Genomic DNA, 26,706 nt, shown 5'->3' with positions numbered 1-26,706 from the left:
ATACTGTATAGGACTCTAAAACTACACGGTAGTTTTCCACTTTTAGATATTTCAGTTTACTTTTCTGGTTTAAAGGTATGAAATTCAGTACAAGTTTATTTGTACTTACCACCTTGTTACTCCATATAATGATCTATTTATGAGATCATTAATTACGCAGTACTTTGAAGTTTGTTCCAAACATGTATCCAGTGGAATTCCCCTTTTAAGGAAGGAATGACTTTTATATACAAGGTGTGTGAGTGTGAAAACACTATTGTTTTCTATTTTTTTAATAGATCTTCTACATAATGTAATGGTTCAATACCAATTAAAAGTTTTTCCTAGAATTGTACATTCACAGTAAAAACCAAAGAGCAGCTGGTGTAAATGAGATCAAAAATTAGCAATGATAATCATGTATAAGTTATGTTTGTGAATACATGGTGGTGCTATTGTTTCTGTATCATACTCAGCCTTTCTCACCTGAATTGAGTGACCAGCCGGGTTGAGGCTGAAGCGGAACGTCTCGTTGAAGGATGGCTCTCTGTCATGACGGCACACTCTGGTCTTTTTCTTTATGATCCGCTTCTGTGTTGCCACATTAACCACGTACAGCTTCACATACAAGTCTGAATGAGAAGATATCATAGTTATAATAGTTTTAGTGCATTACTATCACATTCTTTCTTCATATTTAAGCCTTGTAAGTCTAATTTGCAAGGAACTAAGTCTTATTTGAACTTTCACTTTGAAGTCCCAGAAGGGAATAGATCAGTGTGACATATTTGTCCCAGGACTAGCTGAGAGTTCTAACAGAGAGCATGGTAAAGGTATAGACTGAATGGAGAATAAAGAGACGTTACTCTTAAAAACCTATGTAGCTGCTGTCCTGAAAACTGGCCTGCATGTCATAGTGACTCTTGACTGGCCACGTATGAGTGCAGATGTGTTTACCATAAGTTTTGTTAGTGATCACAGTGTAAATCGTAAATGGTCCTTGTGCTGTTTTAGGAAGCCCTGACTGGGCCTCTTATAAACTGCCTGGTCTCTGGGCTGTGATGTGGGTAGATAGGGATTGTTCCATTACCAGGCAGATGGTCTGGAGATTTAAACTTGTAAGTGATGTTTCTGCACTGTAGAATCTCAAGGACCAGCTGCTCTCCCTCAGTCTTCATCTCCCTCTTCAGAGCCACCTTGATCTCCCCCATCATCTGGTTCTTATCTAATCCATAATTCATAAAGGTAATGAGAAGGTCAATATGATTTGGCAATGCACAGTACATCTGGAACACAGCGTATGGACATAATAAAAAGATTTCAAATGTCAATCCCAAGATACCTTCTGTTTGTTTATGAAATGCTTCTCTTCCTTTAGGACTGCAAGGCTTATTAAACAACAGTGGTGGACAGTAACAAAGTACAGGTACATTATTACTGTACATGAGTACTTTTCACAAGGATCTGTACTTTGTGAAAGTATTTACATTTATTTGAGAGTTTTACATTCACTCCACTACATTTTCCAGTCAAATATCCCACTCTGTACTGTTACCGCAAGTTTCTGTGAAGTAAAAAATTGATTTTCCACAATATTTGACAGAATATGACACACTTAATTCAAACCAATTGTTAATAACTATAACTAGGCCTGGGCACCTCTCACAAGCTTTCAGTACAAAAAAAACTGTAATGTGAGGGGCATTTTTAAATAAGATTTCTCATGTCCCAGGAGTTTCAAAGGGGAGTAAAATGTTTCTAAACTGATGACACAAGAAAAGAAATGTTAGAATATCTCACCTGTTGCTAGAATATCTCAATACTTTACATTTGATAATTACGCACTTAAGTAAAATCACATAGTTTTGTCCTTTAACGTAGGTAAAGATATAAATAGGGCGCTTATATTTTTACTTCAGTAATATTTTACCAAGAGTTAGTTTACTTTCACTCAAGTACTCAATTTGGATACTTTGTCCACAACTGCTATACACTGCCTAACATATTCATGAAATAAAACACCTCAGTGACCTCTAGTGGACAGGAACTGTAGTATATATATATATATATATATATGTGTGTGTGTGTGTGTGTGTGTGTGTGTGTGTGTGTGTGTAGTGTAAAAGCCTACAGAGAAAATACAACACATGCACATTTTAACTCAAAATTTTATGAAGTGACAAATGTTAAAAAAACAACAAAATACTAAAAAGTCATTTTTAAAATATTTTTATGTTGTTTTTAAGAAGAGTAACACAAATAATTTTTTTCTATATCAACATGCTGTAGTTCTCACACCGAAACCAGATTTAAAAGAACCTTTCCATATGCTTTCAAAGCATATTTTTCAAAAAGTCTCGGTCTGTCTGAGCAAGGTTGCAGTCTACTATCAGCCTGACTGGAGCCTTTGTGGAGCTTCTCTTGACACACACACACACACACACATACACACCCTGCTGTGATGAATAATTCAGAAGAGTGGAGCAGTGACACAGTGGCACGGTTATGGTAGAACAGAAGGTGGAGACGGTTGTATCCTTTAGGCTGACAGGCTCCCAGCCTCATAAACTGCTTTTAGACAAGTGCTAATTCAACCTCAGGGGCAAATGGCCTGCGCCAACACCTTCCTGCATCAGGTACCTCTCCTAAATCATTCTACTGTATTACACACAGGGAGGAATCAGATTAGAATTTTCCCATTTTACGCTAAGTCAATTACAGTAACGCTCCCGGAGTCAGTCAGTTATTCTTTGGCATACTATTATGACTTCTGACTTATGATGATTATAGAGTGATGATTGTAGAGAGGTTATATATTTGCTGGAGTATGTAAACTCAGTCAAACTGTACCCTTCACTCCCCATTCCGCACAGTCCATTTATGGAGGTTTAACTTAAATTAAAGGTTAGCTACATTTGTGACATTTTCTTGCATTTTCTGTATCCATTCATGTCCACTTATGATGTTTGTGTGGCGTTGTATGTTTTGAAACTTTAACTTTGTTTACATATTGCATCAGACTCTTTCCTGGTTTTCCATTATGGCTAAAACATGAGTGACTTTTAACAAAATAATGAAAATGCAAATTTGATTGGGAAAAAAATCTCTATCTCTAATTATAAATAACAAATGGGTCCTGCACATGTTAACCCTTTAGAGCATTCAGATCCATTTCAGAGGATTTTTCTTTAACATTCAGTTGTTGGAGAAGGAGAGGTTTGAAAATTATCAGGCAAAAATGAATTATGACTGTTTTTAGGACATAAACCCACACAAATGCTAGTCTAGAATGTCTCAGCAGAAAGAAAACAAGCACATCAGAATCCAGAAGTCAAGTCAACAAGTCATTTTGGACTATTTCTTTCATTCTATTCATCGTAAATATGATTTATGCTGTGCTCAAATGTTAAATAAATAAATAATTAATATAATATATTATATAATAAAACATATAATAATTTTTTTAATAAATAAACAAAATGGAGATGCACCTTTTTAAAGGATTTTTCTTCCAGTTCTTTCCCCAGTTTAATTACACTCACTAGTTAGGACTCCCTCAATCTCATGATAAGACCAGCACTGGGAGAATGAAGGCAAACACAAGTTTCCTCCAAGACCTCATCTTTTCAAACTGCCACTAATGTAACTTCACTGGACAGCTGAATGCACCTGGAGGAAAGTGCTCACCAACAATTCTGTTACGTCGGCTAACAGACACCTGCATTTTACATTTACAGTATTTAGCAGACGCTCTTATCCAGATCGACTTACAAGAAGTGCTTTGTCTATTTAGAGAAAGTATCTCTGCTTGTTACCAACAGGTTAGAGAGAAATCTAGTCCTGAGCTCAGATACTGCCAAAAACACTGACTAGCATTGTGCTCCACTGACTAGCATTGCGCTGGGGGGGAGAAGGAGGGCCATCCTACCCACCCAGTGAGAGCGGGGCCAATTGTGCTCACTTGGACTCCTGCCCATGGATGGATGTAGCATCACTGGGGTTTCATCATCTCATGATCGATAGATGGTTACAGCACTCGGGAGCCCAGATATACACGGTTGTGATATGACAGTGACAATAGTGACAATATGACACCATCTGTTGACTAAAGACGGGAAAGACTGATAATGAAAGGTATGAGCCTTACTTTCAGAGTCAGACAGGTTCTTCAGAGAGTCAGAGCCTCTCTTATCCAAACCGTTCGGAATGGTCTTCCTGATGGACAAAGAAACATCAATACATCAGCAAAGTCACGCAAACTTCAGACATGATGAGTAACTGATGCATCTAATGGATGAATGCATCTTGTTGGCTAATGAATAATGAACTGAACAGGGAATAAGATGAAAGAGTGCACTCACAGCTGAGGGACCTGAAAGATAGCACTGTCCAACGCATTAGTGCCCGTGCCATCTTCACTGTCCAGGGTATAATCATCTCCATCATTCAGCCTGTGTCCGGCTCTATCTGCAAATGTGAGGAGACAGCAAAAGGGAAGAAAAGAGAGAGAAAGAGTGGTAGAAATAGCAACACTCTTTTCATTTGGAACTAATGCCAAATGGAATGCATTGTACACACAAAGCAGTATTTTATCGCTATTAGATCAAAACCTCGTAACTCCCTTTTATTTGTTTATGTATGTATTTATTTATTTATTTTATTGTTTTTGTGATGACACAAAAAACAACACATTTACATGCACCCCCTATTCAGCCTGAAGCAGTTTAGGTATGACTATTTACACTGACGTTATAAGTAATCTTTCAGCTCCGAGAGATCTTTAAATGAGCAACAACACACGCTGGGCCAATCAGAAGAGAGCTTATCTACATATATCAGTCTGAAATGCACAGTAACAAAAACAGCTTGTTTAATTCTAAGTTGCAAACGGTCATGTTAGAATGAATTATTTATATATATACAAAATTCCCATTTTAAAGATATGAGGTTTTCTTCTTACAGCCATGTTTTGTCTCACAGGGTGAGAAAAAAATAGATATCAAAATACAACTTTGAAATTAAATTTTATATGCTTAGAGTTCCTTGCAGAGCCAAAGGTAGATTAAACATTTTTTTTTAATGATTAAGTTTAGGTTTTGTCATTGGTAATTATGTTTTCCCCCTCTTTCAGCTGTATTACATAACTTCTAAAAGTATAAAAGTATATGCATGTGTTGACTGAATTATTAGCCATGTTTAATTTGGACTAGGGAGGAGTCATGTGTCTCACCTCCTCAGTAGTGCTCCTCCCTTGATGGTCAGCCGACTTCATACATGTGCTCTCATTGGCTGGTAGAAGTTGACTGATTAGTACCGAGTTGGACTTTTCCATAGCATGTAGTTGTTCTCACATGAAACCAGCTTATGACTTTAACACAGCACAGTCATGCTAACAAAAAATATGGGTTTGATCTGGGTAGAGGTTTCATCAGCATGGGGTATTTGGGGAGTGGAGCTGGCATGCTGTGGCATTAACGTGTACAGGGTTTCTAAAAAATGTTGAGTATAACATTCCACTGCGAATGAACATGTTGCAATGCTGGTGCAATGATAGAAGTACACACTTGAGAACTGGGGTGAAAACTGCTACATGGAAAAGCACTTTCACTGCCACATACTGAGGGGTTTACACATGCAACAAATGCTAAATTATCTCTGATCTGAAAATCCTGCACTAAATCTGAGTTGCGGTACTGCTCTGGCTCATTTTTATCAGGGATATAAAGTCTTTTACGGCTGACTCACTGGTGTTTAAACTTGCCCGAGGCGAGTTTATGATATTAGTGTGAAGAGGGGGAGGTTAACAGATGTTTTAGTTTGAACGATTGGACACTTGTGGTCTTTGTTAAAAGTGAAATTTAATTTTAGAGGATTTTACTGATAAAGATCCAACTTTATGAACTGAACTGAATTTCATTTGAGATTATATTAAAAGATCTTAAAAGATCATCTATTCTGAAGTTTAAAAAGTATTTTTTATGAAAACTTTGACTGATTATTGGCCTTCTTGTCATAGGCTGACAAGATTTCAAATATTCTATTTTCATATCCACTAGGGGAGTTTAATAGAGGTTATTTATCTGACTAGGGATTTTAAATGAAGGACATTCAACAGAAAAAAATGAAAAATAAAAGTAAAAGAGATTAAACAGATAGGTAAGGACATGAGGGACAGGCAAAGAAAGAGAGGGAGAGTGAGAGAACAGGAGGAAAGAGAGAGATAGATACAGTAGAGATAAGCTGTGCACTCATGTGTAGAAGTAAAGGTTACTTGGCTGGAGGCGGGCCTGCTGCACTGCTGCCTCGGCTGCAGCGATGGCGTTGCCGGCATCCTCCAGGTGAGCCTGTGTGACGCTGCTTTTGCTCTGACTGCGGGAGGGGCCGTGTGAGCGCAGGTGACCCTCAGAGGAAGACTTGGAGCTGCCGGGACTGCTGTGTGACTTCTCTATGGTGGGGACCTGAGTGTCTGAACACAACAATATTTGATGTTGTAAATAGGAATTTGCATAGTTACTTGAATTCACAGATATCAAAGCTCATCTTAGGATTCACTTGTTTAATTGGGCATTTGAAAAAGGCAAGCTAGACTGGAATAAAGAAAATGAAATAGTTGTGTGTTATCTTGTACTTACATAGGCTCTAACTGACCTTTTGACATAAACCCAGAAAACGTGCTGTGTCCCAGTTGGAATTCTAGGTAGATTTTGAGAATGTAGGCATGGGATGTCCAGTCTTGTCCACAAAGGACCAACACATGTGCAGGTTTTCATTCCAAACAAGCAGGATCATACCTGATCCTACTTGTTTAATCAGTTGGTCTTCATACAGCTGAAAACGTGAGCTCCTGCTTTGTTGGAATGAAAACCTTCAGCCTCAATGGCTCTTTGTGGATAAGACTTGACACCCCGATATAGCATGCTGTATATATGCTTGTATAAGTGGCAAACCATACTAATTATGTACATTTTTTAATACGGCATTAATCGAGTATGATAGAAAATGCATATTACATTAAGTGAAACGAAGGTATCCAAATAGATATTGAAAATTAAAAGATGGCAAACTTTATTTTAACTTTATTATTTTATTAATTGTTCAATGCCAAGTTATCTTCATGTAGGCCAACTGGTAGCATGTTAATTCACACTTGCAAGATCAATAGATTAACTGAATGATCAAGCAAGTTCAGTTCTTATGCAAGCTGCATGCAAAAAGCATATGGTAAACCTTCTGTTTCCCTATTTCAGTCATAACACCATAAAATATTTAGAATATTTGAATATTCAGATATTAAAAATAGTTAAAATGCCCATCCCCAGTTCTAATATTAGAACTGATTAAAAACACACCCTGGGATGTTAGCTGATGTTAGGCTACCTTTAGCAGGATCAGGGAAGATGCCGTGGCTCCTGCTCTTGATGACAGAGGTCTTGGGGGATTGTTCACTGCCTGGTTGTCCTCCTGTACCAGGCCCTCCCGATCCCCCAGGACCACCCTGACTCCCTTGGCCTCCCTGGCCTCCTTGGCCACCAGGTCCACCCCCCTGTGGAGGATGACCCCTGCTGTGGTGTATACTTTCACTCTGCTCCTTTAGGGGGTGCCAGCGAGGCATGTTATCCAACTGAGCTGTGTTAGACAGATCAATCAGCACCTGCAAAACAAACACACCACAGTACCGCAATAAAGCTAACATAGTCAGAGATCAGTGGCCCAGACACGTTTTTTTTTTGTTGTTGTTATCATCTGAAGGATTAATGCATATGAAAGCTGTTTGAAGTTGTAGAGCAAGAGGTTCATGCAGATAAAGTCCATGTTATATCAAATAATGAGTTCTCTCTATGCCAAAAGTGCTTTGACATGTTGAATCAGAATGCCAGCAAACACTCACTTCTCCCAGGAAATCATTGGTGGAGTATCTGTCATAATCCCACACTGTCACCTCCAGGGTTTTCCTCTTCAGCTGATGAGAAACAAAATCATACATTACATTAGTCACAGAGGTCACATTGCACCCCCCCAACACACATCAACATCACTCATCTGGCATCTTCAAACTTTGCAGCACAAAACAAAAACTCTGCAAATGGAGAAACAATTCCATAAATTTATATTAGAAGCTACAGGGTACGAGCGCAGATTCTACAGAGCTTTCAATCAAGTAACATCCTGGGTAAATTAAGTCGCACCGTCACGCTTGTCAGTTAAGCTCTGCACTCAGTAATACACTGATTGGGGGGTGTGTGTGTGGGGGGGTATATGTGTGTGCATTTGAATTAGGATTTCAGGATTTGAAGAACGCCTAAGATGAACTAGAATGACACAATCTTGTAGGGAAGAATTACTAACACAATTATCACCAGGAGCTTTGGGACCAGATGAAGAAGCAGTCACACAACAAATGGATCTAAGGGAGAGGGTGAGAAATTAATACAATAATGTCTCCAGCTTGTAGGTTAGACACTTCCACCTAAACAAGGGGTGGCTGGGTCAGTACAAAAGTATTGATATTTCCAATACCAATGATTTAGAATAGAATAATGAACAAAAATAACAGTACACAAGATAAGATAATATAAGATAAGATAATCCTTTATTAGTCCTACAGCGGGGAAATTCACAGTATTACAAAACGCACAATCATTCAAAAGGGCACTCCATAGGACTCATCTGGCTTTGTTCAGCTGACTAACTGCTACTGGAACAAAGAAGCTCTTACAAAAATTACATTTTGGGCACCGTGGCTTTAAAACTTCAGCCCGAGGCGAGAGGCTAAAACTCTTTACAAAGTGCACAGCTGGCATCACTCAGTACAGCTATATCTCTTTTATACAGGCCAGACAACAGCTCTACTGTTTACCAATCATTTTCCTAGCTGTTTTAACAAAACTACGTAACTGGATTGCATGAGCTAAGATTACTAGACCCTACAGTAATTAGGGATGGAAAAAACTTGAGAAATTATAATGGTTAGTATTAGTATTTCACTACTATTATTTTGGAAGATTTATAATTTCCTCCAGTATTACTGAAACTGAATACTTGTACATTTAGTCAATTATATTTCCAAGAAAAATACAAAAAATGCATACTTTTTACTCCATACATTTTTACTTGGTCCTTCAAAATGACTTGTTACAAATCTCAAAGGTCAGTAGATTTTTCTCTTTTTTTTCTTGCCAATCAACTGGGTTCCAGCACATTTAAAAGTAAGTTTTTTATTAAAACATCTGTCTATATTCATATCAGTGTAAAATGACACTGCCCATGATTATGCTAATTTGTCTCTGTCAAAAAAACTTCACAGTCATATTATTGTAATTTCTTGTGTGAACTGATCCTTTTGATATCTTGTGTTTTAATGAAACTGAAAATGTGTTTGAGGCTTAAAACGTTTAAAAAAGATTAGCAAATAATTTTGAGGGATGGGAACTTTTTTCCTTCGACCTGCTCCCTCCGCTTCTCACTGTTAGTCACACATGAGGTGGAGTGAGTGCTCTGCTGTCATGGTTACTTCATGCCACTAAATATTCTGACTGTTGATTTACCACCTGTATGAACCTGCATGATTTACCTATATAAAGTATGGTTTTGTTGGAGGAGGTACACACAGCTACATAAGGCTTGGATACAGAAGATCAGGTTAAATTTAGGTGCTCCCTTAAACTCTGGCTAATAATTTGTGCTCATATTTGTCTTTCGTTTTGTTTTTTTGTTTTTTTTAAAGACTTACTTGCCTAAACATTAATAGGAATGGACACTGCAGGTGTCAGAGCACAGGAATGATTTATGTTAAATTATTTTGTCTTGTGACAAGAGTCATGCATGTGAATTTAAAAAGAGTTGTGCTCTTCAATTTGAGTGTGGAATAATCATTAAAGCTGCAGCATTTGGAGTAACAGACTTAAAAATGCACTAGCAAAGATATGTTTGCCCTGCAAATGATCTCAGCCTGCAAGTAATATTGCATCTTCAGACTTGTTCTGTCAATTAATCACAGAATGCAGCCTGACTCTACTCTTTCTCTCTGCGTCTGATTGAGTTTGTAGGTGTCTTTAACTGTGTGAGAGACTGTTTAGTTGTTTAACTGCAACAGTCAAGAAAAGTACAATAAATGTCTGATTCTGTATGAAGTAAATAATATGATTACCAGAGTAATAAAGAAAAGCTGGATAAACTGCTGTTGTTGCTCATGATTCTAATGGTAGAAATTTATATGCATTTATACAGTTTCAAGGGAATGTGAATAAAAGGTTTACCATCTCTAGAAGTTAAAATCCAACTTAAAACTAAGGCAAGGTCTTTCAAACAGCTTGATATGTACATTTACTGATTTTCACTGCAGCAATCATAAGAATTTATCCTTTTTACATGCACAAGAAACAATAGTGTCAGGTATTTGCTATCAGAATACTGGCCTTAGTATCAGACAGTACTGGATTAAAAAGAAATCAATGGTATCTCACATATCCATAACCATGTGTACCTGTTCCAGGTGAATATTTTTATAGATGACGGTCTGGTTCCACTCAGGGTTCTGGGTCTTCTGCACATATTTAGTCCTTCTCTTGTTCTCAGCACTGCCATGTCATCATGTGGAGACAGGACGCAAAACATTAGGCAAAAGACAAAATCTAAACATTTATTCATTTATTTATGTATTTATTTATGCACAATACCCATTCGAGCTTTCTTTATTAAATGGATTGTAAACTGTGGAGTGATTGAACTGAATTAGAGCAAGTACATCAACTTAATCACATCGAATATAATATACACATCTGCTGTACAAACAATGCAAGGTGTATTCAAACAGTTTCAAAAGATTCGTTGTGTATTCATTAAAGTAGATACAGATATGATAGGAGTCAATAGGCAATAGGTTTCAATGAGGCAATAGTCATGGAAGTACTGCTACTGATTGCAGATGATGATAATGACATCACTACCTTACTAGGAACTAGGCCTCCCACATGCAACTCTAGAAAGCAGCTGAATTATCAGTGCAAAGCTCACATGTGAGAACTACAAAACGAACATCAAAAGCAACTACAGTGGGCTGTGAATAGAGCGGTTATCCTCAAAATGCTTGCCTTGAGAACAATGTTTTAAGATTCCTAATGAATGATTTATGGAACAATTCCTTATTTATGTTTTATGCATCAAAATGCTAAATGCAAGTAGCATATCTGAGAACACAGAGGTAGGGATGGTTGTGAGGTAGCTTTAATGAGACATCTCAAATGACACAGCAAAACACGGGCTCAGCAATCAAGACTCAGATGAATGACGGTTCAGTAATGAACGCGGGACCCAACACAAAATCACGCACACGCACGCACCCACACAAGGGAACGAAAGCAAATGACAGAGAGGAGAAGCGCCACGCTACCTTGCGTTCTGGACAACCATGACTTGGCTGAACCAATCCAGAGATTTGTTAGGAATGCAAAAGCAGACAGACAAACAGAAAACAGTCAGAGAATCCAAGAAAAGCAGACAAAATAAAGAGAAATAAATAAATAAATAAAAAAAACATACAGAGGAAACAGAGGAAGGGAAACTGTCAGCATGAACACTCCAAAGTGTGTACGTGGAAACACACACATAAAGAAGCATCTTTAGCCTGGCTGCTGGTATCAAATAGAGGAGAGGCTGGCCAGGTAATGCAGTCTAATCTCATAAACACTCCAGATACGGCCATTAGGAGATAGCAGATATACCATTACACGCCCGACACCGGAGGAGACCGTATTGATTTTGCTGCTTGTTGACTCCATGGGTTTCAAGCAGAGACACTAAAGCTCACCGCCTGAATGGAGTGCATGGGGAGTTAAGGCTAAGCAGATAAACAGACAACTCCGCTTCTGCCTTCCAAGAAGCTCCTACAGCATTACAGCTGTGCACAAAAGTGGGTAGAGTAGCTTAAACTCATGCTAAAAGTAGAAGTCTTAATGTTTTAGTCATATTATAACAGTAGAAGTACCTTTACAGAAAACAACTTGAATGTAAGTACAAATGCATTAACTTGGGGCAGTCGTGGGCTGGAGGTTAGGGAGCTGGCCCTGTGACCAGAAGGTTGCCGGTTCGATCCCCAGGGCCGACAGTCCATGACTGAGGTGTCCTTGAGCAAGACAACTGCTAACAACTAACCCCCAACTGCTCCCTGGGCGCCGTGGATAGGGCTGCCCACTGCTCCGGGCAAGTGTGCTCACTGCCCCCTAGTGTATGTGGTGTTTCACTTCACGGATGGGTTAAATGCGGAATTTCCCCGGTTGTGGGATCAAAAAAGTATCACTTAATCTTAACTTAATCACTTAAAATCCCAGGCTTATTATTCAGTAACTACAGGGACTTCAGTGCAAACTGGTTGAGCTGTTCTTAGGCTATAGAAGTCAGCACTAAAGCTTTGGGCCTGTTGGTGGGCCATGGCCATTTAAAAGGTTATGTCAAAAATCTCTTATCAACTTCTAGAGATGGTAAACCTTATACTAACAGCCTTCCAACCGTATAAATACACATTTCTACCTTTAAAATCAAGACTTAACCTTAAAGAGTACTGAGTAACTAATTGAATTACAATGGAAAAAACATTTTCTGCCCTATTCCACACTTTCTGACATACACAGACTAAACTAAACAATGCAAGAAAATGGAACTACTAACTTAATGTTACTAGAATGTAATAGAACTGAGTAAAGAGTAAACTGCTTTCTTTATAAACATACTGGAACAGAGGTAAAAGTATCATAACCAGAGAACACTAAGAAAAGTACAAATCAACATTTTGCTAAAGTAACTGAGTGAACAAAACTAACCACCTCTGCTTGTGTGGTTTCAGTGCGTTGTAATTCATCCTTCTATGTGCTAATGTGTAATGGAATTTGTAAGTTTTGTATGTTAAACGTTTGTAGAAAGACATTATTTCCTCTGAGAAATATTACACTTGACCAGAGGGGGAGAGACAAAACATACACTGCAGTTTAAACGTTTGGTACCACTGTTTTGGTGTCAAAAGCTCAGAGTCATAGTTTTAATAAAATAAAACCAATCTGGTTGCAGACACACTCATAAACTTATCCCAATATGCTACTCTTGTAGGAAGCTTGAAAGCTATAAATAAAGAATAAAGAAATTTTAGATGTGGCCAGAATAATGAAGAATGGTAGAAGACTAAAATAACGGAGAAAGATGTTTAGCATTAAAGGAGGAACCTGTCAATTTTACTACATTTCTACATAAATGAATGGTAAAATTCAGAGTGGTTTGATATGAAATAATCTGTCCTAGAGAAACTGAAAAAAGTCAGATCTGATGGTGATGGTGATAGGAGCTAAACATCTGAAGTATTTAATGCCTTTAAAAGCGACCTAACAGAATGTCATTCCAGTTATGTTTTAAATAAATCCATACATTTGTGTTGAGTGTCTACAATTGAGCATTTTACATCAACTTCTTTGAATTACTTTATTTACATCTCTAGGATTGAATTATGCAGAAATTAATTATACTAAAAACGTATATCCAGAGTAGTTTACAGACATGACAAAAATGCAATTGTATTTGGTAAATAAATATTAAAAGTATACTTATCATAATATATGATATATTCCCTTGTTCAGAACATTTCTGAAATGTTGAATATAACATCTGAAAATATTTTTTTTGCTGAATTTGTAATATTTAACATAGCATACATTATTACTGTATATAAAGCAATGCTAATTTGGCAAGTGATTCCAAACGGTTAAACTGTAGTGTACTGACAGGCAGTGGGTTAGATCAACAGAAAAAAAAATCAATAACTTCAAAAATATATTCATCAAAATAATTAAAGGTTCAGCCATAAAACATAAAACTGCACAGACATATGTACATACACCCACACTCCACACCAGTAGATCAGAGACAGGTAAAACACACATCTCTCTCACGCCCTTACTCTCTCTCTCACACACACACACACACACACACACACACACACACACACACACACACACACACACACACACACATCCACACCCTCATGTTGCACTCACCTCCTCCCTGGCAGAAGATACACCTTAACAAAAGGATCTGAATATCCATTGTTATCTCTCGGGGCGAGGTTTCTTGCTTGCAGAACATGGACGATCAAATTACCCATATTTTTGTCATAATTGATTTGGAGCTATGAGAAAGAAACACAGAATATGATCCCACATACAGCGTCTCCTATATTTTCTTCTGTGATTTGGAAAGACCATTACACTGTCAACTTATGAGCTGCTTGTTGTGCCATATCAATAAGATTATAAAATCATGACATTCACTTCTACGTTTGTGTGATTACATTTCTAGGAACTTTATCTTCCTAACTGAACGTTGTATCACAGATAGATAAAACATTTAAATACAATCAAGCCCTTAAAGTCAGAGTCTTAATGCATTTTCCTCCCTATTGTGAATGAAACAGGATATCAGGGAGGCAGCGTCACTCGATCATAGGTAGGAGGGGAGGAGAAACATATTACTATTGGTTAATATGATTTTTCCCTGCCCACTGGTTCTAGATGATGTAACCAAAATCAGAGAACATTTTTCTAGACGAGCAAAAGTCACTACATTTTGGTGGAAAAACTAGGATGCAGGCGTTCAATGTTATGATGAATTTTATTATGATTAATATTTCAAGACCGGGCACATTCAGTCTTGATTTGAGATGACAAACTGGCCATTCCATTGTTTTCAGTGGAGCAGCGACAGAACGGCAGCAGAATGGTCTATGAAGAGTTTAATGTTTCCAAATTGTGCATTTAAGTGGGGGAAAAAACAGATATCGATTTTTTGGAGCCATGGATATCAAATGTTTCATTAGTCCAGACACAACCAGTATTACACAACAAAATCAACTAAATATATAAAGAGTACATCTTGATTTGTTTATTGATTGATTTATTCCACTTTATATTTATAACTGACACTACTAAAGCTCTCTTCTGATAATCATCAATCATCAATTGCTGGTGATGCTGTTACTATGGCAAAGTTTTCAAGATTTCATGCTGTTGTTGGTCACATAACATTACGAGGTTTGGAATGACAATTTTTTTCAATGTCAGCATGCAAACACAGAGCAATTAGGGCTTTCAAAACTACAGAACAAGTTTTATAGTAGTTACCTAGCAATTTACTGCACAACATATCTTCAGATTAAAAACCGAATAACAAATTTGCCATTTAAAGGAATCAACTTTTGTGTGAGATTGTAAGTAGACATGTGGACTCACTTGTATTTCACCAGTGATTGGATGTGGCTGTGGTTTCAGAGCCTCTGCAGACTAAGAATAAACACATACACAAAATAAATGCCACTCACTTGCATTTGTAGTAAAATGAGATAAAGATGCAATAATATGCACATTTACATAGACAGATGCCCGGCTGCAGTCAGAATGCATAATTACTTACAGTTACCATGAAGATAAGGAAGAAAAGCATCAGCATACCACCTACAGCTACTGACCTGCTTCATCAGACAGAGTCTAATCACTTCTAACCTTCAACTTCAAAGGCAGTCGCACAGTCACACACACCTACAAGTGTGCACACAGACTCACACACCCACACACTCAGACACACACTGCAGTACCTTGCTGCTGTGGCGTTTCTTGTTGACGGAGGGGGATCCAGGCTGGCCGGGGCTGGGCACTGCGCTCGAGGCAGCGGATGCTGTGGCTGAATGCAGGTGTCCTGCCTTCTCCAGAGCAGCCAGCACGGAGACAGGAGCCTGCTGCTGAGACACCTTCTGCAGTTCTGCAGCCAACTGCTTAGGGTCCACACCTGGAGAACGCTGGCGGTCAGCTACAGGAGGATAAAACATTTTTATTTTGCAATACATCCATAGAAGGAAGCAGGTTTGCAGTGTATATTGGCACAGTTTAAAGGGCAGCAGCTGGATTCAAAAGATGGAGAGCAAAAATAAATAAATAAATAACACCCAGCGATGATATTTAAGGCTATTTTACTTGGCATATCAAGTAAAATCACATCTCAGGTTCATGTGAATTACTGACATTTTTTATTATTATTTCTTGCAAAAAAAAAAAAAAAAAAACACTACCTGCCTTTACATTGCGAAAACATTTCATACTGATTCTTTACCTCATCACAAGTGCTAAGACATGTAAATACTGTATAAGCTGGTAGTTTAAGTAGATAGGAATGTTACTCTTCTCCTGTGAAGAAACCTTTCATGAGATACTGAGCTTTCTGGAGACAGCTTCTACAGAAAGTGCAGGGATTTGAATGACCATTAAAAAGCTATATTTATAGCAAGTGATTATTTATTTATATTTATATACAATAACTAATACAACATGGATTTAAATATTGTGAACTATTCATCTAAAAGTATTTGAAATAGTTTATTGAACATTTCAAGAATTCAGAGAACAAGAAAATAAATACGAGTGATGAATAATATACTGTAATGATCTATTTCTATTACATTTTTGTCTCAGTTATCTGTCAAGATTTGATCTCTACTTTTGAAATATGAAGCATTCTGGATATTAGTTTTTTTATAACTTTCAATTCAATTATAATCCCTATACAGTTTTTCAGTTATTTTAGAACCCTCTATGGTTCAGTTCATCATTCTGGACATATCTAACATTTCTTAAATGTTAGTTACAGCTTCCTAGTGTACTAGTAATTTGAAACATGTTAGATTGTACAGGATTAGCATTATTACAATCCTTTTAGGCATTTATCTGCACATATCTGAAATTACATTGGCTTTATATTACTGAAAACACTGATTCTACACTTTTGAATGGTTGTGTATGTGTGTGTGTGTGTGTGTGTGTGTGTGTTTCTGTATGGGGGAAACAATTTATTTTCTATTTCTGCTTCTTCTGATATTATTATCACTTAGCTTATCTGCAGCCCAGCACCTTTACTGCAGTATCACACTACAACAGCGGAAATAACTTTTAAGATGAACACCAGATGCTGCAGTAATCTAAAAGCAGATCAGCGCTCACATATTGCAAAGACAAAATAAATAACAGATTGAAAGGCTACTGTGCACTGAATGGAAAACAATAATGTCGCGAAATGTGTTTGTGCTAGAGAAAGCAAGACATCTGCATTCAGTGACTATGAATAAAGCCTTACCAGCCTTTAGCTGAGACTGCAGCTCCAGCTGCTGTGGATGCTCTGAGTCTGAGAGCATGTTCAGGTCTCTAAAAGCAACACATTAAAACAACATTCAGTTAACATTAAGCTTTTGCTGGCCAAAAAAAAAAAAAAATGGTAACACTTTATTAGGATGGTCCACTGTATGTGTTTTATAAATGCTTAGTCTGTCTTTAAGTAACATTCAGCTAAATAGCTATTAAATAAAACAGAACCTCAGCATTAAATTCAGCATGAAAAATTTTATTAAATCTATTCCGAACCCTAAACCTAACCCTAACCTTAACCTCAAGGCAAAACCTACACCTATACCTAACCATAACCATAACCATAATGTTGCTGTTAATTAACTAAATATCACTAGAAAGTTTGTAAGTAATGTTTTTTTTTCTTTTTTTTAAATCATGAAATTTTAACACAACATAAAGGGCAGCTGATGAGCTCAGATGATGCAAAAAAAAACATATTTGGGGGGTTTTTTGGACAGAGGCAATATTTCAATAGACAATTTAACAGACATGCCAAACTAAAATTTCAAAGTTACAGTAACAGATAAGTATGGTAAAAAATTTTGATTCACAGTTTTTTGTTTTGTGATATTTGGGAGGGGTTTACTTTTTAAATCCTGCAGAACTACAATATTAATCTAATAGTTTTGAGAAGACTATAGTGGAGTTACAGTGCAGTCAGTTATAGCTACAGCATCCGTTTGTTTGCCCTTCCACTGTGTAGTCTGGGGGGTGTCCTCTGTTTTGAAGCTATAATCAGTGTAAGATGTATATTAGGCTTATCAAAAAAATGATTTTGTATTGGAATTCAGTGTTACAGTTATAGCAGGTTTATTTGTTGCAAATAATGATGATAAATTTGACTCACAGATTTGTGAATAGACAAAAAAAAAAAGAGGCCAACTCACAGGCGCACACATATCTCTACATCGCCACTGTGCTGCTGACCCATGATGCTCTGCACCTCCTCATAGGTCTTGCCCATCAGAGGGATTCCGTTCCACTCCAGGACTTGCATTCCTGCAGTGCGCACAACACAGCCACCACAGAGGAATGGAGAGAGGCGGGGGAGAAATATATCCATTAAGTTACATTTACCAACAGACTCTGCATTAGTATCTACCTTCAAAAACCTTTTTGGAGTATATAAGAAGACAGAGATAAAGTGTGTGGTTAGGGGTGGGTATATGACCATGATATCAATAAAAATGATTTATCCATAAACTTCTCTGAGCATACTGGCAATACTTACAGAGCACTGACTAACTAAATGTTTCATTACAAAGAGCTTTAACTTGGGCTGCCTAGCAGCACAACTGTTTAAGGTCTCACACTATTCGGAGATCAAATACTGACAATGTGCGAAACCCTGGAACCTTTGGCACTAGAAAATGAGTACTATGCTTTTTCCACTGGCTATCAATCCAGTACAGAAGGCTACAGTTTCACGGTTTTAGCATCTACTCAAGATTGACACATATTGGACATATAGGCACCAGTGCACTTCTGTGTCTCTAGTTTGTCTCTAGTTTCTAGTTTGAATTGGTGGCATAAGCCAGTTAGGAAGCTAGTAATAACATCATTTGTATTTATTCTAATCTCCACAGAATAAGTATTTTTGCTCATATATTCACACTCAATAGAGGAAAAGATCAGCTTTGTTTGATTTCATACATGATTCTGTGTACAATCTGATGTTAACTCATCTAGTGTCAAAGCTATAGTATAGCTAATGTGTCAGCTCACTCTCTCAAGTGGAAAGAAGTGGAAGCTTTGCTTGATTCCACACCAGTCTGTGTAAATGTAGGCATTTTGTGAGTTAGCAGAACAGTACAGTTTATTGCACATATTTTTCATTATGTGAAGAATGCATGCATTTTTTGAAGACTTGTTTTATCTGGTTTAAGTGTGGTACATTAACATTTTTGTTGTTGCTTCTTCTGTAGTTCTTAGCTAGCTAACTAGCAAGTGAATGTAGCATCAGATCACAATGATATCTGGGAAAATTGGGGCTGAAACATGAGGCCACGGGAACACAGAGTTTCTTCTAGAAAATTTAATAAGGGAACATCAGGCCCTGGAAGTCTGTTTTCAACCAATTTCAATGAGAAAATGAATTGCCTGGGGAACATACAGTGCTGTGAAAAAGTACTGCCCCTTCTTAACTACTTCTATTTCCTGGCTCTTTGTCACATTTGAATGTTTTATATCATCATATTACTTTTAATATTAGACAAAGATAACCAATATAAACACAAAATGCTGTTTTAAAGTGATGATTCCATTTACTGAAAGAAAAATGCTGTTCAGCCCTACGTGACACTATGTGAAAAAGTAACTGCCCCCTAGCTACTAAATCAACCAGTTAAGTAAATTTGACTATTGGGTTCAATGTCACTATCCACAAGAAGACATGATTAGTGCCAGACTTACTGAATCTAAACATTACTTAAACAGAACCTGCCTGGCAATGTGAAGCAGACTAGAAGGTCCAAAAAGTAGTTCATGACATGATTAGTGCCAGACTTACTGAATCTAAACAATTACTTAAACAGAACCTGCCTGGCAATGTGAAGCAGACTAGAAGGTCCAAAAAGTAGTTCATGATGCCACATTCTGAACAGATTCAAACACAGATGCGAAATAAAGTCACTGAAATCTATCAGACCAAGAGAAGGGTTTCAGAGCCATTGCTAAGGCCCTGGGACTCCAGCGAAACATGTTGAAAGCCATTATACACAAATGGATAAAACTTGGAACAGTGGTGAACCTTTCTAGAAGTGGCTGACATACCAAAATTTCACCAAGAGTGCACTGATGACTCATGCAGGAGGTCACCAAAAACCCAGATGAATGTCTAAGGAACTACATGACTCACTTGCCTCAGTTAAGCTCACTGTAAACGACTCTACAATAAGAAAGACTTTGAGCAAAAATGGCATTCATGGGAGAGTTGTTAGGCTCATCTCGCATTTGCCAAAAAAAAACATTTACATGACCCCTAAAACTTTTTGGGATAATATTCTGTTGGACTGACGAGACAAAACATTTTGGAAGAAATGGATCTCATTACATCTGGCATAAAGGTAACATCGCATTCCACCATAAGAACATCAAATCAATGGTCAAACATGGTGGTGGTAGTGTGATAGTCTGGGACTGCTTGGATGACTTGTCTTAATTGATGGAACCATAAATTCTGCTCTCCATCAGAAAATCCTGAAGGAGAATGTCTGCCCGTAAGTTTGTGACCTAAAGCTCAAGTGTAATTGAATTATGCAGCAGGGCAATGGCCATAAGCACACAAGCAAGTAAGTTTTGGAGTGGCTGAGTCAAAGTAACTTGAATTTTATTAAGATGCTGTGGCAAGATCTTAAACTGGCAGTTCATGCTCAAAAACCCTCCAATGTAACCAAGTTCAAATAATTATACAAAGAGGAGTGGGCAGTTACTTCGCATGGGTCATTTATGTTTTGAATAAATCTTTATCTTCAATAAATGGAATGATCATTTAAAAGTTGCATTTTTGTTTACTCATGTCTTTATCTTATATTAAAATTAGTTGGATGATCTGAAACGATTAAATGTGACAAATTAGCAAAAATAGAAAACAGAAAAAAGAAATTGGGTGAGGGGCAAATACTTTTTTACAGCACTGTAAGGCCCTAGGAACACAGGGACAACCCTGCATAAAAAGACAATGAAAATGTTGAGCTCAGGTATAATGATTGTTCCAGCTGTCTAAGCAAGTGGAAACGACCTACAACTAGAACCGCAAGCTCTGTTCGTTCCTGTTTGCGTCAGTTCTTGTTTTTGAGTGTGTAGTGGAAAAACACCCAAGAGAGCATAAATGGTCCTGTTTAATTTGATGTAGTCATGTGCAGTAAAACACTGTGCATGTTCTGCATTTGGCACTACAGGTTCATAGTCAAGCTTAATAATGTTACATATCATGCATTGTAGAAAATGTCTTCAAGTATTTTTAGTGTTTATTTGTGTCATATTACCCACCTCTGTCTGTGGTGGAAATGTCACACCAAAACTATGTATATCCATTTATAGAACCTTATAAACCCCTTAGAAGAACTTTGCTGACATTGGATATTAAACACTGTCTTGAAATGTAGCATTTAGCAATTTAAAAATCCAAAAAACAAGAAAAAACTGCATCATCCAGAAACTGTAGAAGCAAAATGGAGCACGCATATACACACCATTTGCATTCCTCTTAAATTAGCCTCCCTAAAAAGACACCCTATTCAATTAGAGGGAAGTGTGAGCCAGGAAAGAACACAGACAAATAAATGAGTGAAGGTAAAAGAGCTGAGAAAGAAACACTGCAAACCACTCTCAGGGCCAACTCCTCAGCACTTACATAAATGAAAGTGAGTCTTCAGATAGGCCTTTTGCTTACGAAGCTGTTCAGGAGCTAAGACACAGAAGAACATCATTCACATGTCTGCCATGGTCTAAACTACTGGCCCTTGGCCCTTCATGGCAATTCAGACAAAATGCTCTAAAGAATGAGTTACATTATGTCTTCAAAGTCAGGTGGAACAAATTAAGCATGAATTTCCCCTACATGTATTTTGGGAGAGTCCTAGCAATGAGCACAACTGATTTTTTGTTTCTTCCTCTCCCACTAATATCAGTAGGCTGAACTGTAGTCTGATGCCTTTACTGCAGGAGGTGCTATCATATTACAACAGAGGAAATGGCTTTTAAGATGAACACCATATGCTTGAGTAATCTAAAACACATCAGAGCTCAAATACTGCAAAGACAAAATAACATATGAAAAGGTTATTGTGGATTAAATGGAAAGTATAATAAAAGGCTTTCAGGTCTTAACAGTATGGGGATATTAACAGCAACTAAACATGCATTTCATCGTTTCTGTAGAGAGGAAAACATTTTTGCATTTATTCACTGCTGCAGAAAAAATACTTTAGCTCTGTAATCTTAGGATGAAAATGATAGCATTAAAGGTGACTCTGGTGTTGATAAGCCTCTAAAATAATAACCCAAGCACCAAGGCTCTCCATCACTGTCCCAAAGGCCATAGCATGCTCAGTTCAGCTCCGTATCTATGAGATGGGCTTATCTAGAGTGACAGGAGATGCTGAGTTAGCTACAGTCCATGGGGACAGCACAGTCATAGTGCACACTAGTCAGAAACGAGAAATGCCTGCTTTAAGCTACATCTGCCTGAAATGGGGCCAATAACGTTTGTCAAAGTGTGCTATTTTAATAATTGCACAAGGTACTACAGTTGATATATAAAATAACATCAAAAAGAGCAAATGAACAGCTATTATGAGGAGCACCGGTCCTGGCTTTTTTCCCTCAGCCATGGCCCTGTCTAATTAAATGTAAAAATCTCACCTTCTACCACCTTCCCTGTGCGCTCAGCAGAGCCTCCAGCCGACACTTTAGCGATGTATGCTCCAATCTCTCCATTAGAACCTGGAATCTCCTTTCCTCCCACCACTCGGATGCCCATCCCGCTCCCTAAACATGGTATGCAAACAGCTCCTTAATAGTTTTGCTTTTAGTATGTAACACACTGACAAAATATACATCAAAGGCTACTCATTAGATCATAGTTTACAGGGAAGTCTGCTAATGTTTCAACATTTCTGCATGATTTAACAGTCAGGTAGTAACATACAGCATCTCACAAAAGTAAGTATACCCCTCACATTTCTGCAAATATTTTATTATATTTTTTCATGGGACAACACTACAGAAATGAAACTTGGATATAACAAAGTAGTGAGTGTACAGCTTGTATAGCAGTATAGATTTACTGTCCTCTGAAAATAACTCAACACACAGCCATTAATGTCTAAATAGCTGGCAACACAAGTGAGTTCCCCTCACAGTGAACATGTCCAAATTGTGCCGTTGTCCCACGGGGTGTCATGTGACTCTTTAGAGCTACAAGGTTCCAGGTGTGAATGGGGAGCAGGGCTGTTAAATGTGGTGTTTTGGGTACAATTCTCTCATACTGGCCACTGGATATTCAACATGGCACCTCATGGCAAAGAACTTTCTGAGGATGTGAGAAATAGAATTGTCGCTCTCCACAAAGATGGCCTAGGCTTTAAGAAGATTGCTAACACCCTGAAACTGAGCTATAACACAATGGCCAAGGTCATACAGCAGTTTTCCAGGACAGGTTCCACTCAGAACAGGCCTCGCCAGGGTCGACCAAAGAAGTTGAGTCCACATGTTCAGCGTCATTTCCAGAGGTTGGCTTCAAAAAATAGAAGACAAGCAGTCCAAGAACATGGATTACTGGAACCATGTCCTGTGGTCTGACGACACCAAGATAAACTTGTTTGGCTCAGATGGTGTCCAGCACGTGTGGTGGCACCCTGGTGAGGAGTACCAAGACAACTGTCTCTTGCCTACAGGTGGTAGCATCATGGTCTAGAGCTGCATGAGTGCTGCTGGCACTGGGGAGCTGCGGTTCATTGAAGGAAACATGAATTCCAGCATGTACTGTGACATTCTGGAGCAGAGCATGATCCCCTCCCTTCAGAAACTGTGCCGCATGGCAGTTTTCCAACACGATAATGATCCCAAACACACCTCCAAGATGACAACTGCCTTCTTCTTCTTCTTCTTTCGGCTGCTCCCTTTAGGGGTCACCACAGTGGATCATCTGCCTCCATCTTGCCCTATCCACTGCCTCCTCTACTTTTACACCAACCATCTCCATGTCCACCTTCACTACATCCATAAAACTTCTCTGAGGTCTACCTCTTCTCCTTCTACCCGGCAGCTCCATCTCCAACATTCTTTGACCAATAAGATGACAACTGCCTTGCTTATTGTAAAAGTGATGGAATTCTATGCCCAAAAGGGTTAAGGCAGTGGCCTATAATAATCATTGTCATGCAAAATATTGACACTCTGAGCACAATTTGGACATGTTCACTGTGAGGTGAACTCACTTATGTTGCCAGCTGTTTAGACATTAATGGCTATGTGTTGAGTTATTTTCAGAGGACAGTAAATCTATACTGCTATACAAGCTGTACACTGACTGCTTTAGGTTATATCCAATTTCATTTCTATAGTCTTGTCCCATGAAAAGATATTATAAAATATTTGCAGAAATATGAGGGACGTACTTACTTTTGTGAGATACTGTATAGCAGCATTATGTAGTCAGGATATAAAACTAATAAGTATACAGTTAATTGTTCTGTTCTTTTGTAATTTCTACTGTTGCTGTGTTTGGCAAAGCAACATCTAAGCTGACTGGACGGCTGTGTCTCAGAAAGGTATAAAAACCATTAAAAGTTTTGTCCACTGCTTTATCCTGTGTGGGAAGCATTTCCAAAATGCAGAACTTTAAAAAGGCTCTTCCCTCACACAACTCATTTAGAAAAATGATGCCATCCATTAAAATGTTTTTTAGGAAACCAAAAGGAGTTCTTCTAAGATCTTGCCACAGAAATCCTTCTTAGCACCATTATTTTCAAGAGTGTAAAATCTGTGTATCTGTATCCATTTTATAATTTTAGGTCTTGGCACTGAACTGTAGCTACTGAAAACTAAGTACAAAGCATAGTGAAGAGTATACCTGAGACAGTGTGGTCTTTAGGGTCCCTCTGCAGTTTGATGCGAGTGTGGGGAAAAGGATAATGTATAGCTTTCACCTGCAACACAGTATACAAAATCAAAATGTTAATGAAATGAGTAACAAATATGGTAACACTTTATTTGGAGTTGTCCTTTGTAGATGATTAATAATCTCTTAACAGATTATCAGTAACACACTAACAAAAAATGAAGTGAAGTAGCAATAGTGCATCTACTGAATACATTGCAGTAGATATCTTGTAGATGTGCTGTTGATACATTACTTGATATGTTACTTGCATTAAACAAAAAACAACCTTTCCCAAAACCTAACCCTGGCTCTAATCTAAACCCTAACCTCAACCCAAAACCTATTCCAACCTTCATGTGTTTTTGACAAGTTACTAAGAGTCTATTTTACATTTGTTTCACCTAAAAGAACCACTCAAAATAAAGTGTCACCCAAAAAACATTATATATGCATACACAAAATCTAACATTTACCAGCAATAAACGTAGTAGTTATTTATCAAACAGGTCCTCACTAAATGGGCTGCCGGTCAAATATTATGTTGTAAGTTATCTAATGTATAAATTGTCAGTTTTTGTAAATGCTACAGTAGAAACACAGCAACAGTCAAACAGTCAAGTGCAGTGAAAGCAAATCATTACTTGGCAATATGTGTTTGGCAGAATGATTGTTATTTGTGATAATTCTTCTCAACCAATGTGTTGTATATATATATATATATATATATATATATATATATATATATATATATATATATATATATATATATATATATAATAAAGAGAAACCCCTTTTATTGGACATGTATGTGATCACTACCTATATGTATTTTGGAATATGCTGTCACATATATTGTATTGCATTTTCAATGTATACCAATTTTGCATGGGTGCCGAGTAGGAAATGAGTCACATTTGATGTGATGTAAACAAAATCAACTTTTTACAGCGATGATTTCACTCTAAACATTCTTCATTCTGAATTTATTTGGAGTCAGTTCCTAACTGTAGGACTTAACTCAGCCCTGTGGTTTTTTACTGTATGTATGATTGTAACACCTCACCTGTCTCCTGTCCTGTCCTGAGTGTGGTCCCCCACGGCCCTCACGAGGTTTATCAAACCAGTCAGTCTCTTCATGCTGCAGATGGTAGGCTTCAAGGGAGAGGAGAGTAACAATTGCACCACTAAACTGATTAAATTTGAAACTGTGTCCCATTCCATCTGCTTTTCTCCACCCCCTTACCACCTCTGAGAAGACTATTAGGATGTTTATTCTAGATGGATGTGGCTTAAAAGCTGGTGCTGGCCTTGGCAGCAGCACTTGTCAGGTGATAATTCAATAAGGTGGACTAACCTTACAAGGAACAGTCATGGTAAGAGGTGTGGGTCATAAGAGCAGTGGACTGAGACACAAGCAAAGGTATACGTACAGGGCATGCATGTCTTTGCATGCAAACCATGTCCCTCACACAGGGCTTGTCCACACATCATGCGCTGATAGTGGGACAGAGAGCTGCTGTGGCTTCAAACCACAACAGACACACAAACAACGAGAATGAGATGCCTTATCCACACTTCACTAGATTAACACTGATAAGCTCCAGTGTCTCATCCACACTGTGAGCTGGCCTTTTACTGTACAGCTAATGAATACAATGCTGTTAAAGAACAAAACACTCCGCAGCTCTACATCACTGTAGAAGTACCTCTTTCACACTCCACTACCTACATTACACCAAATGTATCATGTAGCTGCTTGTTCACATCTATAAAGACAGTTTGTGAAAATCATTCCAGCCCATAAAACCAGGCCTATACGGGAATATGCATGTCAAGTGATTAAAGTCAGATAACTGCTGATGATCCTTCTTAAACTGACAAATAAACTATTATTGTTATTATATAATTGCATAT

General features: G+C 37.9%; 1 protein-coding gene across 9 annotated transcripts in view; it reads right to left on the bottom strand.

Moving 5' to 3' along the window:
- pclob (piccolo presynaptic cytomatrix protein b) overlaps nucleotides 1-26,706 on the bottom strand; it is a 107,395-nt gene that overhangs the window by 4,187 nt on the left and 76,502 nt on the right. For 6 of the 9 annotated variants that reach the window (XM_037540017.1, XM_017724231.2, XM_017724303.2 and 3 more), the window contains 17 exons: nucleotides 25,856-25,944; nucleotides 24,763-24,838; nucleotides 22,551-22,676; nucleotides 18,074-18,185; nucleotides 17,137-17,204; nucleotides 15,608-15,819; nucleotides 15,246-15,296; nucleotides 14,016-14,146; nucleotides 11,369-11,395; nucleotides 10,463-10,556; nucleotides 7,868-7,939; nucleotides 7,357-7,630; nucleotides 6,251-6,445; nucleotides 4,341-4,446; nucleotides 4,127-4,194; nucleotides 1,070-1,204; nucleotides 466-611 (listed from right to left, as the gene is read on the bottom strand). In XM_037540017.1, the coding sequence (XP_037395914.1) occupies nucleotides 466-611; nucleotides 1,070-1,204; nucleotides 4,127-4,194; nucleotides 4,341-4,446; nucleotides 6,251-6,445; nucleotides 7,357-7,630; nucleotides 7,868-7,939; nucleotides 10,463-10,556; nucleotides 11,369-11,395; nucleotides 14,016-14,146; nucleotides 15,246-15,296; nucleotides 15,608-15,819; nucleotides 17,137-17,204; nucleotides 18,074-18,185; nucleotides 22,551-22,676; nucleotides 24,763-24,838; nucleotides 25,856-25,944 (1,982 nt within the window). Of the gene's footprint in view, nucleotides 1-465; nucleotides 612-1,069; nucleotides 1,210-4,126; nucleotides 4,195-4,340; nucleotides 4,447-6,250; nucleotides 6,446-7,356; nucleotides 7,631-7,867; nucleotides 7,940-10,462; nucleotides 10,557-11,368; nucleotides 11,396-14,015; nucleotides 14,147-15,245; nucleotides 15,297-15,607; nucleotides 15,820-17,136; nucleotides 17,205-18,073; nucleotides 18,186-22,550; nucleotides 22,677-24,762; nucleotides 24,839-25,855; nucleotides 25,945-26,706 lie in introns of those variants that run through there. The other 3 variants (XM_017724357.2, XM_037540021.1, XM_037540020.1) reach the window with 2 other exon arrangements.

This window comes from Pygocentrus nattereri, chromosome 7 (genome assembly GCF_015220715.1).
Source record: "Pygocentrus nattereri isolate fPygNat1 chromosome 7, fPygNat1.pri, whole genome shotgun sequence".
Taxonomy (NCBI): Eukaryota; Metazoa; Chordata; class Actinopteri; order Characiformes; family Serrasalmidae; genus Pygocentrus; species Pygocentrus nattereri.
The sequence above is the reverse complement of the archived record's forward strand: the minus strand, read 5'-3'. Positions and strand labels throughout refer to the sequence as shown.